At 39.9% G+C, this 13,072-nt stretch overlaps 1 protein-coding gene and 1 long non-coding RNA gene across 2 annotated transcripts; one reads left to right on the top strand and one right to left on the bottom strand.

The window, feature by feature from the left end:
- Positions 1 to 9,990: 9,990 nt before the first annotated feature.
- On the top strand, positions 9,991 to 10,970 carry lncRNA:CR44048 (long non-coding RNA:CR44048). The gene has a single exon (NR_074033.1). It is a non-coding gene; the product is annotated as a long non-coding RNA:CR44048 (long non-coding RNA).
- Positions 10,971 to 11,011: 41 nt separating this feature from the next.
- Positions 11,012 to 11,639, bottom strand: TotZ (Turandot Z). Its single transcript, NM_080521.3, has 2 exons — positions 11,587 to 11,639; positions 11,012 to 11,531 (listed from the first exon to the last, which is right to left on the bottom strand). The coding sequence occupies exons 1-2, from the start codon at positions 11,607 to 11,609 to the stop codon at positions 11,111 to 11,113; spliced, it is 444 nt and encodes a 147-aa protein (NP_536782.2). The 5' UTR covers positions 11,610 to 11,639; the 3' UTR covers positions 11,012 to 11,110.
- Between the last annotated feature and the right edge of the window lie 1,433 nt (positions 11,640 to 13,072).

The raw sequence follows: 13,072 nt of genomic DNA, 5'->3' as shown, positions 1-13,072 counted from the left end.
GCATAAACTTTTCATGGAGCTATATTCTCACTGGCTAAGTGATTTACGCAACGGCTTTGGACAAATTAATTGCCACCAATCAAGTGATTTGAATTTTTCATGCAAGTTCCTCGTAAAAGGGGTACCCGTATTCTTCCTCAACTTCCCATTAGAGGGCAGCATAAAACACTTTATGGTATTTTATAGAAACACTAATTGCACGCAAGTGCGAGACTGATTAATTGCTGTCAAAACGGAAATTAGGAAGTGGACTGCCTGCCACATGTTTATTGATTTTCAGGCCGTCCAAACAGACTTAAGTGTATACATCTGTGATAAATGAAGCTAAACAGAAGCGGGCAGAATTTATTACCAAACTCACAGCCAAAAACAGGAGGCGAAAATTAAGGAAAATGGCCCGAGAAGCACGCCCAAAATCGTTGGGCCAAGAAGCTAATTTATCGCAAGCTGCCCGACGAGATGTGACCTTTGGCATATGCTTTAAGAAATAACCCACCGCCCCCAACTGCTATTGGATAAAATGTTCAGATGACTGTGGGTTTGCATCTTCATTTCGGGTTTGATTTTTTGAGATCTGGCCAAACTGTCGAAATTCCTCAAGCGGCAATACCCATTTCTGATTAAAATATTTGCGGTTTGTGAGCAGTTACGATTGGTTAGGCAGGGTGTAAGGCAAGGTCCTTGAATCAAGCAAGATTTCAGCTTAATTTGGGGCCACTTTTACTATTTTTACACCGATATTAAATGCTTTAACTTCCAGATGGTTAAATTTAAATTAAACGCATTTCAACAGCTAATATAATTTGGTAATGTATATTTATTTATGGCTGGCCGTTAATCCAATTGCTAAAATAATCAAAAGTCATCTGAAACAAATTAAACGCCCTCTCCACAGGATGTCCCCGAAAAGAGATAGCATTATGGACCAGAGCGGGATGGCCAGCGCATTTAATGAGGCACGAAAAACAATTTTATAAAAGCTGCGGAAACTGGACGAGCCAAATTACCATAAAGAATGCATGAAATTTGCAATTAATAGACCAGACACTAGGGGCAAAGGAGGCGTAATTAATTGAAGTAAAAATAAACAAGAAGCGGAAATAAAACTGAGAGGCAATGGTCTTTGTTTTTGGCCCTGAGGTTTCTCTTCTGGTTGTGGCATTGGATCTGGCTCTAGATCCGTTCTTCCCCCATAGTGCCAATTGCAGAACAAAGTCGCCTGCCACTCAGTCAGTCAGATAGTCAATCAGTCAGCACGCTCTCCACGTTCACACATATTTGAATAATGAAATTACCTGCGATGCTTTCAGTAGTTCTTGTCTTTTGTGTGTCGGAATAAAAAAGAACAAAAAGCGCAAAACAAGCGACCAAAACACCAACACAGGACTTGAAGCGGCCGGCAGGACATGGTCGGTGTGTTATGGACGCGCCACAGGACCCACACTATCATCCACACCCACCACACATCCCTCAGCCATTGTGGTTTTGCTTTGTGCCATCGAATAGCAATGGCTTTGTGCCTGTGTCATTTGGTGTGCGATGCTGTAGGTGTATGTGCGGCACTTGTAACATTTTAGTTTTTCAATGGATTACGGAACAAAGGGATGCTATGCTCCTCGCCAGCTCAATCTACAAACTAATTTCCTTTGATATACAGCTTTCATTTTTATTGTTCAAAAATTGCGAAAAATCAGGAAAACTTGACACATATAATATAAATATAAATTGACAAATTATAAAAAATTGTAAAATAACGTTTTTTTCGTGTTGATTGTGTGTTTATTTTAAAGTACTAAAATAAGTTAGGACCCCTTACGTTGATAATGAATATGTTTATATTGCTTATTTTAAAAAACCAAGTCCAAATTTATATCGCCCCTAAATGTGACTTGTTTTATGCATTGTAAGAGGTTGTTTCTTAATAAAAGTTGATAAGAAAGTTTTGTTAATAAATGACCTTAATCAACTTTCTACCCAACGCTTAACTCTGTGCTAAGAACGTAATTTCACTATATTTCCTTCAAAACTGTAATGGGTTTCATGGAAAGTGCTTGCATGCGTAGAAATCCGACCGGAAGGCTACATCTACCATGATAATGATGACGAGGTTAAGGCCGACATTTGCCATCCTACAGCAGCAGCAGTCGGAAAATTGCTCCGCATACTGGCACCGAACATAAATATTGGCAATAATGCTGAGGACCGTGCCAGGTCATATCGCCCGGCATTGTTATAACTAACCGAGCACACAGGACATGGACACAGAGTGCAGACCCACAGCCGCTGGCGATTCCCTGAGACGTCTCTGCTGCCGTTCTAATAAATTCGATTAGTTTCTCGTTCACGAGCACACACTCACTTATCGGACGTGAATTATTGATTCGTCCTTCGGCTCTCATAGCTTCATTAATAATTTCTCGATGGCATTTAAAAAGAGGAGAAACTTTGCGACTGAAACAAGAGCCGCGGGCGGAAATTTTAATGAAAAAACCAAAGCGTAATCGACTTTAAGCCCGGCAAAATGCCATCGACAGCAGAGTTTTTGTTCCTTGGTTCGCAAAAGAATGAAATTCAATTGGAATAAATGGCAAGCGACAATGCGAAAAAAACCTCAAAAAGGCTGCAGCTTTTCCATACAAATAAAAGTAAGTAACAACAAAAATCGCAGTCTTTAACGAACGTGGAGAAAAACCGCCGGTCTAAATAAAATGGCTGTCAGGGGAAACGGAAGCGGAAATCAGTCGCATTTAAATTTGTCGAAAAGGAAAGAAGAGAAAACCAGAAAGGAAACTGGCATTGGCAAGCCGAAGCTCATAAGCCCTTGGAGTAAATATTTATTTAAAGTAGCTGTTGTGGATCGAATAAGAACACTATATGATCAAAGAAACAATGAACCTTTTATATCTTTTCTAATATTGTCTATTCATATTTTGCAGTTTCCTTTGGCAGCTTATGATCTAGATGTCCAATTTTGTTTAAGCTAAAACTGAGATTTTAAGTTGTCAAAGAACACTAAGTTATTAAAGCAACGATGGTGCCAACTTAAATCAATATACCCTCGGCAAGGGTATACAAAGGGCACTGTTGTGTTAGCAGCCAGCAAATTAGCTTTGAGGGCCCAAAAAGGGGCATGACCGCTGTGGGCGGGGTAGCCTAACTGCCAATTGGCATGAAAACTCAGGGAAAATCAGAGCAAATTAAAGTGAGAAATCCAAACGAGGTCACGAAGCCATGAGAAGGCTTCTTCACAAAATGAAAATCCAGGAAGCCAGAAACACAGGCACACCACTCACATAAAGAAGACAGGGGGATAAAATAAGACCCCGCAATCTCCTTGTGCTCTACAATTTATAACGTAAAACACATAAATTAGGAATTTGTCACAAGAAATGTTTCTCTGTTAGCCGCTTTAACGGTATTTTGCAGCAGGCAAATGAATATAAATCACAGCGCCAAAAAAAGTGAAGGCAAGCTTAAAAACACAGAACGAGTGAGGTTGTTATAAAGGGAATTATTAAGGTCGTCAACGGGGCGCATGAGTAATGTTGAGCCTTACCTCTGCCTGCAAACGGAGGCATCGTAATCCGCGGGCTTATCAAAAGTACAACAACGTTCTAATGTTTAAAACTGAAAATTATTCAAACGAAAGCGAACTTATCGCTTTAGGCGTTGAATAATTGTTTAGCTCAGCTATAAATAAAATCAAATGGCTTTTTTACTGCATTTATTTGCAATTTCGTTTTAAATTCTACGAAATAGAACTGAAACTAGAAACTATCTTAAGCACCTGCCACCGACCGAGTTTCTGTACTCTAGTTTCGATTGCTCTTGCCCAACTTTTGTATTTCGTTAAATTTACCATGCTGCTTAGGTCACTTACGAAGCGAACTTTCTGCCTGAAGGACGCTGGAGAAAAGTCGACTGATTGCTCTAAAAAAATAGAAAGGAAGATGGGAAAAACAGAACAGAATGGGGGCCTGCCATCTACTACAGATAAGTTCACTTGCTGACAATCAAATACCTGACCTCTGCAAAATATAGTATATACATACTTCCCGATTTCCATTCTTGCTCTTGGAATCGAATCGCATTTGCAATTTTCCACACGATGCACTCTCTGTGCTATCTATACATATGTATATGTTCATACCTACGCTTACAAATAATGTCGCACTTGGATTCAGTAGATGATAATGTAATTAAAATGTCATTTGCCATGGCAAACAAGTGATATACATTCAATTATCGGCGAGTGAATTCGGTAATGGAATTTAAGCTACGTTTGAATTGAAATTCGATTATTTCTCGCAAATATTTAATTAAATTCATTCGTTTCTCACCGGATGAGTGTATAATGAAATATTCCATCCGCAGTTATCAATGCCGCCGGAAAATGACTGCCGACGGTGAGGCAAATAAAAATGTATTTATATACATACATATAAAATTCAATCAGTTGACCGACCTTACACAGTGGCCAACGGTTAAATGAAGTATACGCCACGGTGGCCCAGCACAACAATGTAGACTGAAGCGAAAAATAAACAGAGAAAAGGCAACAATAAGCACTTTGATGTTTGATTTCGGAGCAATTTGCAAAGTCAAACAGACCCAAACGGCGCATTTCACCACCGACACCGTTGGACGACCAACAACAGCCACAATATGTAGTACACACTATAAATATACATATAATACAGCAGCTCCATTTATTGACTTTTTCCAGTCCTCCAAAGTCCTGCGGGAAAGTTTCTTGCAGTAGTCGTCATAAAGCGCACGCAGCCAGGAGGTTGAAATTTATGAAATTTTAGGGACTCACGCAGACCAGACCAAGGACCAATAAATCATTTAATGTGATCCCGCAGGACGGCAGGCGATTCCGGTGAAGGCTGAAACTGCGCAGGGCCCACCTGATGTTCACATCAACGTGTTCCGGCTACCTGGGAGGTTGGAAAAAAAATATATATACATATATATATCAGGGAAATAAAGACCTGAAATTTCCGTCTGCCGGTGTTGTACTGCATCGATAATGATGTTTATGGGCTTATCAAAGTGAAATATATATTCGCACTCCAACTAAATTATTCAATTAGCAGTCGCCGGACGAGGCCAACGCTCCATTTCCATTTCCATAGTCAATCAATAAGTGGGAGCATCTGCTTATCGGGGCGGAGCAGTCGGGGTCACCAAGGAGTGACCTTCAAACATCCTTTCACACATTTTCCCTCGACTGGTGCGGTGCGCACAGCTCTGTGTTATTTTTTAAATGCCTCGCATTAAGTATAAAAAATGTAATAGGTTTTCTTTATGGGTCGCACGCCTGGACGATGTTCAGGGTTTTCCCGCCAACGACAGAAAGTACATATATATCTATAAAAGGGGTTACTCGAGGGACTGGGCGGGTTGATACAAATTTCAGCATTTTTTATGACAGCATTCAAATCGATAAGCCTTTCAGATTTCAATTGTTTCGCTTCGCTTTATTGTCTCCGGCGAAATTTTTTATGATAACCAAATTCATTTCGGTGCCATCAAAAATGAATGAAATGGTTTCGAAGGGGGTAGAGTACTTTTCAGAGACAAGCCTCCATTATGGGCCGTAAAAGCTGGAAAAACACTGTGAAGAATGGGGAAAGGACGCAATTATTAGCTATGCAAATGCATCCTGGCCCAAAGGAACCATAAAATGCCCAACCGAAAACTGAAAACAAAACTTGGTCAATGGCCACTTTCCGCCTGCCTGCTCTCGCCTCCATTTATTATAAACTTCATCTGCATATCTGGTTATTTTCATGACTTTTAAGTCGCCTCCAAGTGGCCCGGCTCAAATAATTTATTAATGCACAAATGCCGCTGCCAACTTTTTAATTTTTATTATTATTGCAGGCGGTTGAAACCGCGCAAAACCAAAAGAGACATGCGGAAGGTCAAAGCAGGAGGGCCGAAAGAAAACCAAAGAGGCTGAGTAAAATTGCTAAGTAATATTAAAAATCAAGATGGCAAAATAAATGAGGCCCTTAATCGAAGCTCGGATGCTCTGGACCCTTTCATAAAATGTTAAAAAACTCCAATTAAAAAAAAACTAATTAAAGATATGCCAAATAAATTCGCATTAATTGAGGGGTCGAAAAACTCTGCAAATAGTTTTAAAACTGCTCAAAACTGTTTTTTTATCCCCTGAAAGGCAACATAGTAAAGCTCACTTTACAGACTTTCCAAGAAGTTATTCGATTTTATCGATCAATAAAAATTGAAAGAATGCAAAGACATTACACAAAGGTATTCACTTCAAAGTTTCCCGGAAAATGGTTTCTGCATCTTTCTCCTCGGTTGCGCAGTCAACATTATTCGCCATAAAATCGAGACATTAATCAGTGATGCCATTTGGGACTCCATTACGGGCCAGCATTGGGACCAAATACCTTCACAATCGAGCACAAGGCTGCTAAATATCCAGTGAAATCGTCTAATTAAAAGATATACTACCGTCCTGAGTCGCCAATACGAAGGCCAAAAAGGAGGAGAAAGTGAAAAGCGAGCTGGCCGAGACGGACTTGAGGTCCTTGCCTAATCCTCGGCTACTTATGGCCCGGCTTGAACGTCTTTCGGTTCGCTTTGGCTGGTTTTTAGGGCTTTGTGCTCCCTCAACACGGTTTTATGGCCCAGGGCTCTTGAAATTAGCGCGTCCGCCGTCCAAGGACGAGTTCAGCCACCCCATTGCCACCAATCCCTCCCAGCGGTCAGGCTGTCATATTGATTTTTCGCTTTTTGGCCAAACTCTGTGGGAACGGGACCTGGCATCATAATTGAGGCCGCAATCTGCGTCACGCTGCGCTAATTAATTTTTATTGGCTTTAAAGAAAATATTTCATCCCATTTCTTCAGGCAACTCAAAGTGTTCGCGCTGTCCTCTTACGAATTTAAATTTATTAGAGGTGAACTGAAAGTTTTGTTCAAAGCCAGAGATTTACTCTTACTCTTTCCTTCTTGGAAAGACAGCGAAATGTAAAATTGGATTTCGTTCATATCCTTTCCATTTTGGCAACGTGTCAAGGACAAGTTAAATTTGTTGAATTTCACTCGACGGCCGAAAAGAAACATTAAAACTTAGGGGCAACTTTTCCAGCAACTTTATAGTTAGATTAAAAGCATTTCCCGACAGAATGGGAAACTTTCTCCTCCGGCTGGCTGTATCTATATACAATTGTAGATGGATGAGTATTTGTGTGCTTTATTCCTGTGTGTGTGGTAAACAGCCAGAAAGTCGATTTGGTTGGCAGACAAAATGGAAGTGGTGACTAGATGAAACAAACCACTGCCGCCGGCAATAAAAATCTATTACATTTTGCGAGACACAACTTTGATTTTACGAACTGTCAAGCTACACAGATACACAGATACCCAGATAGTCACAAAAGGACCTAGATTCGCACACATCTCATACATATTTATGTATCTGAGTGCCGCTGCGGGTAAAGTGAAATAAAAATCGACGCTTCAAACTTTGCTGACGAGCTCAAAGCATATGCATTGCTTTTATGGCGCATCGCCAAAGGACATGATGGATGCTCATCTTCCTGAGGTATTCCATGTATAATGTAATAAACATTAGGCACTACATGCCAGGTTAAATTCGCTCCAAACATCAAAGGCGAACAGTTGATGAGTAATTTCGTATTTCAAAAACACTTGCGTGCCTAAGTGGGTTTAAATAAGTATTATTTGGTAATGGAAGTTACAATGCTCTGATTAAATATTTTTGGAGTAGTTTTAGCCAAAGCGGCTTAAGACTGACATATATGTATGTATGTATATATGTATGTATATATTAATGTTCTAAGCCCTGCATACATTTACATAAGCTACCATGCAGAGGTCAAGAGTCAGCTCTTCCAATTCATTTGGCTTGGGAGCTCTTGGAAATCTATTTTCGTTTTGTTAAATTTTGAAAATGGAGCTAAAAAGTTGGCGGAAAACATACAAAGTCGCTGGTGGAAAAAATGAACTTAAAACTTCGACGTTGTGGGAATAATTTGTAGAGCGCTTGCTGGGATCATGGATGAAAAAGAAAAGTTTTTAATTTGTTCATCATGCCGACAAACTGAATTATCATTCAACGCTCTGGCGGTGCTGATATCGGATTATTCTCATAATGGCCAGGAATTCAATCCAACTTGTGTTTCTTTTTAATGCCATCATGTGCAGAGAGCGCAAAATCACATGAATGGCGCAACTTTTCTCGGCGTTTATGTAAAATTTTGAGTTAATTAGTTTGATTTCATGCTTCAAGTGTCGAGCATCCACTACGGATTGCCAATTCCATTTGCCAACTCATTAAAACTTCGCCAAGTTCACTGCCGGCTCCCCAGTTGCGCAATGATGCCTCGGCAAATTGCAAACGCTTTCTGTGGACTTTGGCAAATGAATGTCAAAACAGAAAGCATATCTGAATAGGGGGACCTGTGAGTTCTCCCAGTGGCTCATCTTATCAACACAAATTGACTGGCAAAGTCCTTTGCTGGCGAGCAGAAGTTATCAATTAGTTCCGCCAAGGCTTAATAAACCGTGCGATTCTAATTAAAATGTCGAAAAGATTAATGTTTTTTGGGTTAAAAGGTTAAACTACAAATAAATATCTTAGAAATACGTAATTTCTTGCCTTAAACTGAGAAAGATGTCATTTAATTACTGTTCATTGCAGCTGCATTTTGGATTCCTGAACATGATGGAAATTAAAACATGATGGACGACAAGCTGAAGAGCTGTGAGGTTTTTCTCATTTAGCAAGGTTGCGAAATGAACGCTCATGAAAAACTTAACAACTGAATCAAGAGGAGAACTACATGACAGCAATGTAAATGCGATATGTAACATGTAATTTCATTGCGCCGACCATGACAATGGAGGATGGTGACGGCGATGATGACGATGCTGGTGATGTTGTTGGTGATGCTGACAAGGATGCGGATAATTGTAAAATACCAACCGTAACAAACGAGGATGCCCGTGTCAATGTCAATGTACAGAGCACAGAATTCACAATACTCGGCCACCGACATGTGGCTCTGATTAGTGCGGTTCAGCGACATCAGCAATCAATTTTAATGCATGTCAGCGCCCAGGATGCGTGTGAGTGTGAGTGTAAGAGTGAGTGAACAAGGACGCGGCCGTAATTATGAGCCCATCAACGCAGTAGTTGCCTGCTGGCTGTTAATAATTCTCGATTTCCCGATGCCGACAGACTCGAGGAGCCTGAGCTTGGGAGGATGCCAGAGTAGGTCCTGCGTCTCCGTTCCGTTCCATTCCATTTCATCAACGGCCTCAATCGCCGCCTGGGAACAATTTGAGCGAAACTTGGCTGGCATCCGAGGACTCAGCTCAGCTCCCCTGAGCTGACAATAAATATTTTCGCTGTGCTGACAGGCTGAAAATCAATACATACTTTTAGGACAACACTCTCGCAGATACACACAAAACTTGGGTATACATTCTCATTCGGCACCGCATGCACTGTGAAAACCGAAATAACCAACGAACTGCATCCACTCAACAGCAAACAAACACTTGTGCACAAGTGAAATAAATTTAATTGCGTCACAAGGACACAGACAACGGTAGCCGCAAATTCTAAATGAATAAGTCCAGAATGGCCATACATTTCGGATGGTAACCAAATGGAGCAACAACCAGAGGTTGTTGAATGCAGATAATACACAGGCATTTGAATAATTTGCTAAATTCGAAAGAATTGGAGGAATTTAAGGCATCTATGCCTGCAGTTCTTGTTTCGCTGCACCTTATTCGGATTCAGTAAAAGGATTTGCTCTTATTAGTTAACTAGAAGCGAAGGAAAAATACTTTAAAGATGCCTTTCTCCTTTGTTACTTTGCAAATAAAGTGCTAATCGATTTCGACAGAGGATTGGCTTATCACCCTAGGAAGCTTTATAAATGTAGTCAAATACATGCAAAATTCCCCAGAAAAGTTAGTTCACCTTAAGAGCTCCTATATTTCGACTATTAAAAAATAAATCATTTGGACTGTAGAGAATCTCACCTGAGTGCTATCCCAACTGTCAGTCTGCCACTTCCTTCATTCGTACTTTTAGCCCCCAAAATACCCAACTCAATTTTCAATCTAATACGACAAAATTGTAAAAAAAAAGAAAAAAAAGAAGAGGAGAGGCGAGCTAAAGGGTCCTGGAATGGAAGCGAACCAATCCAAAAGTAATTTAGCCAACACCAAATCTGTGGCATATTACACGGGACACAGGCGAAAGCTGCCAAGAGAAATCTGATCCACTTAGTTGCCAAGAGAAAGCAATAAATTCTTATGAAAACAGTTGAGGAGCGGCGACACGTCCCTGTACAAAATGAATTGAACTTTGGGTCAACGTGGAAATTGCACTAATATCTGGCCCAACAACCAACCCACTGAACAGATGAGCCTCAAGTTCTGGCCTTGGGAGGAAACCAGTTCCCATGCCTTTTCAATATTTATGAGTGGGACGCAAGGAAACTTTGAGGGGGGAAAAGTGGTGAAGCCCAAAATCAAATAAGCTCGTCCTATAGGCTCTGAATGAAAACAAAGTGCAAAGAAGTCGGCCTTTTTATGTGTGAAGTCCCGCAAGGACACTTAGACCACACAGAGCTCATAAATTTCGGGTCAAATTCTAGCTGGTTGCTGGAAAGCTTTAAGACAGCAAGTGCAATGGAAAAAACTAAAAGACAGGTTAAGGCTAGTCGGACATACACACGGGAAAAAGACAAAGCTAAACGATTATTCTTCATATAAGTAATGCGAATGTGTTTCGGCATGAGTTTTGAACACCTTGTAAATTAAAAAAAAAATACGAAATTTAGATAAATATCGAAACTGAAAGAGGATTTACTAAGCTGCAAAATAAGAATAGAAACTCTAATGTTTTACAGCTCTAAGAAGCTCAATATATTTTCAGATTTATTTATAATAAAGTATTTAAGTAATTTAGACTTCGTATTATACTGGTACACAAAAACAAAAAAGTCCAAATATAAAATGATTAATTCGGACTATGTGCTTCCATTCAAGATAATTGGATTTTTTAATTTTCCTTGTATTTCACTTTTCAGTGCTTCATTTTACCCATAAGATAGTCGTATATGCCCCGAACTAAGACTTTTGTAGAGCTCTTAACCAAGTTCTCAGCATCTTTCTTCACATTGTCAGGAACGGCATCAGCGGCCTTCTTTATTGCTCCTAAAATACCCCAAACTCCTCCTTGGGCTGGCACTCCATCGATGACCATAGTCTTTCTTTTAAAATCATTAACTTGTGAATTCAATTGAGCCTCTCTCAACACATTCGATCCCCCCTGGCCCTTGTATTTATCATAAATTCCGATGACTTCATAAGCAATATCCACCTGGGTGTTGGCATCCGCAGATTGCTGACTTCGAATCTGAAGTTGCTGGAGCCGGTTGCGATCTGCATCCAGCATTCTAGCACTTCCGTTTCCTGTGAGACAGATGAGCACTGCCAGAACAAAGCTGAAATTTAAGCCAATTATTATTTTTTGTGAGTTCAATATGAAGCTAGACTTACCTTAGTCGGATGGCAAAATACATCTTCACTTGAGCTTATATGGTGAGCTAATTAATCCATAAATGGACAAGTTTTCTTTTATAGGCAGCCATAAAAAGCGGAGTTATTTGCAATTATTGTGCAGGAATTCTTGGAACTCTCGGCAACTGATAACTTTACTTCTTTTTTTTTTTACTGACATATTGCTATTGATCTTGTGATGCAAAGTGCATGGAATTGAGTACACTTCATGGAATTGATAACATTTACGTTGATAATATTTAATTATTTTAATTCTGGGAAGAATCAACATCAGTGCTTTCTTATCTGTTGTTGTGTTAAGACTTTTACTTTAACGGACAGAGTCCACATTGATCCACAATAATTTATTAACTAAAGCTTATCCTATGATATACATATCTTACTTCTAATTTAAGCTAAATCGCATATGAAAGTATAGTATGTTTACCTTTTTCCTGTGCACTCCTGACATTGCCAAGGACCTTTGCAGCCGGTAATTGAAATTCAGTGTTTGCGTCACGACACAAAACTTAAACAAAACAGGAGGCAAAAAGTCAGCGGCAAGCCGAGTTGGCAGCCCACGAGAAGGACATTAAATTAAGTCTCCTGCCAGGATGATCAAAGTTTCGCAACCGCACTGTTGCGCTACCTTGAGTTTGCATATGTGTGTTTTTGCCTTTTACATGTCCTTAAGGAGGAGCCCATTGTTGGTGTAATAAAATGGTGAAGGGCAAAGCCAAAACAGTAAGTCGACATGCAAAAAGGATACACGTTATAAAAAGCGCATAAACTTTGCCGAAAGTGACAAACAAAGAGGCCAACCTACCATACACTGAAATCATGGGGGCATTCGAAGAGTGGGATGGAGATGCCAAACAAAAGGTAGGCGAAATTGAAGCCGACTTGATGGGCTGTAAATGGCAAACTTTTCTTTTCGCATTTCCGGCCTCCGTATTTTTATCCGCACAGGTGCTAAAACTTTATCGCAATATGCGTGTGGCAAGGGAACCTCTCGAAAGGAGTCGAAGATAGGACAATTTAGGGAAGGAAGCGTGCTGAAGTATCTATCCGTATTCACTGTAGTCCCAACGTTGTGCCTTATCTTTGCATTTGAATTAGACTGCTGCTCTCATAAACAAACGAAATTGAATTTGCCCCGACAACAGTTTTGTTCGGGTGGGGAAAACAGATTCTGTTGCTTTTGCTTAGTTGTACCCATATTTAAGTTAATGGAATGGTCCTTCCTGGAATCCAAAAGAAGATACGAACTCTTATTAAAGGAAAAGTTTTAAAACATATATTCTAAACAAGCATCGTTTCTATTCATATTGAATAGAAATTACAAAAATGGTTAACTATTTTTTTCTCCTTCCTACATTCAGTGGGCTAAATGAATTTTCCTCCATTCCATTCAACCCCATGTAGTGGCTTTTAGCCAAGAACTGAAAAAGTGTCGTTATTTCTTTAAATTTCTTTCAAGCCGAGA

The sequence above is a fragment of the Drosophila melanogaster genome, chromosome 3R, assembly GCF_000001215.4.
Source record: "Drosophila melanogaster chromosome 3R".
In the NCBI taxonomy this organism is placed as follows: domain Eukaryota; kingdom Metazoa; phylum Arthropoda; class Insecta; order Diptera; family Drosophilidae; genus Drosophila; species Drosophila melanogaster.
Note: the sequence above shows the minus strand (reverse complement) of the source record. Positions and strands in the feature narration are given on the sequence as shown.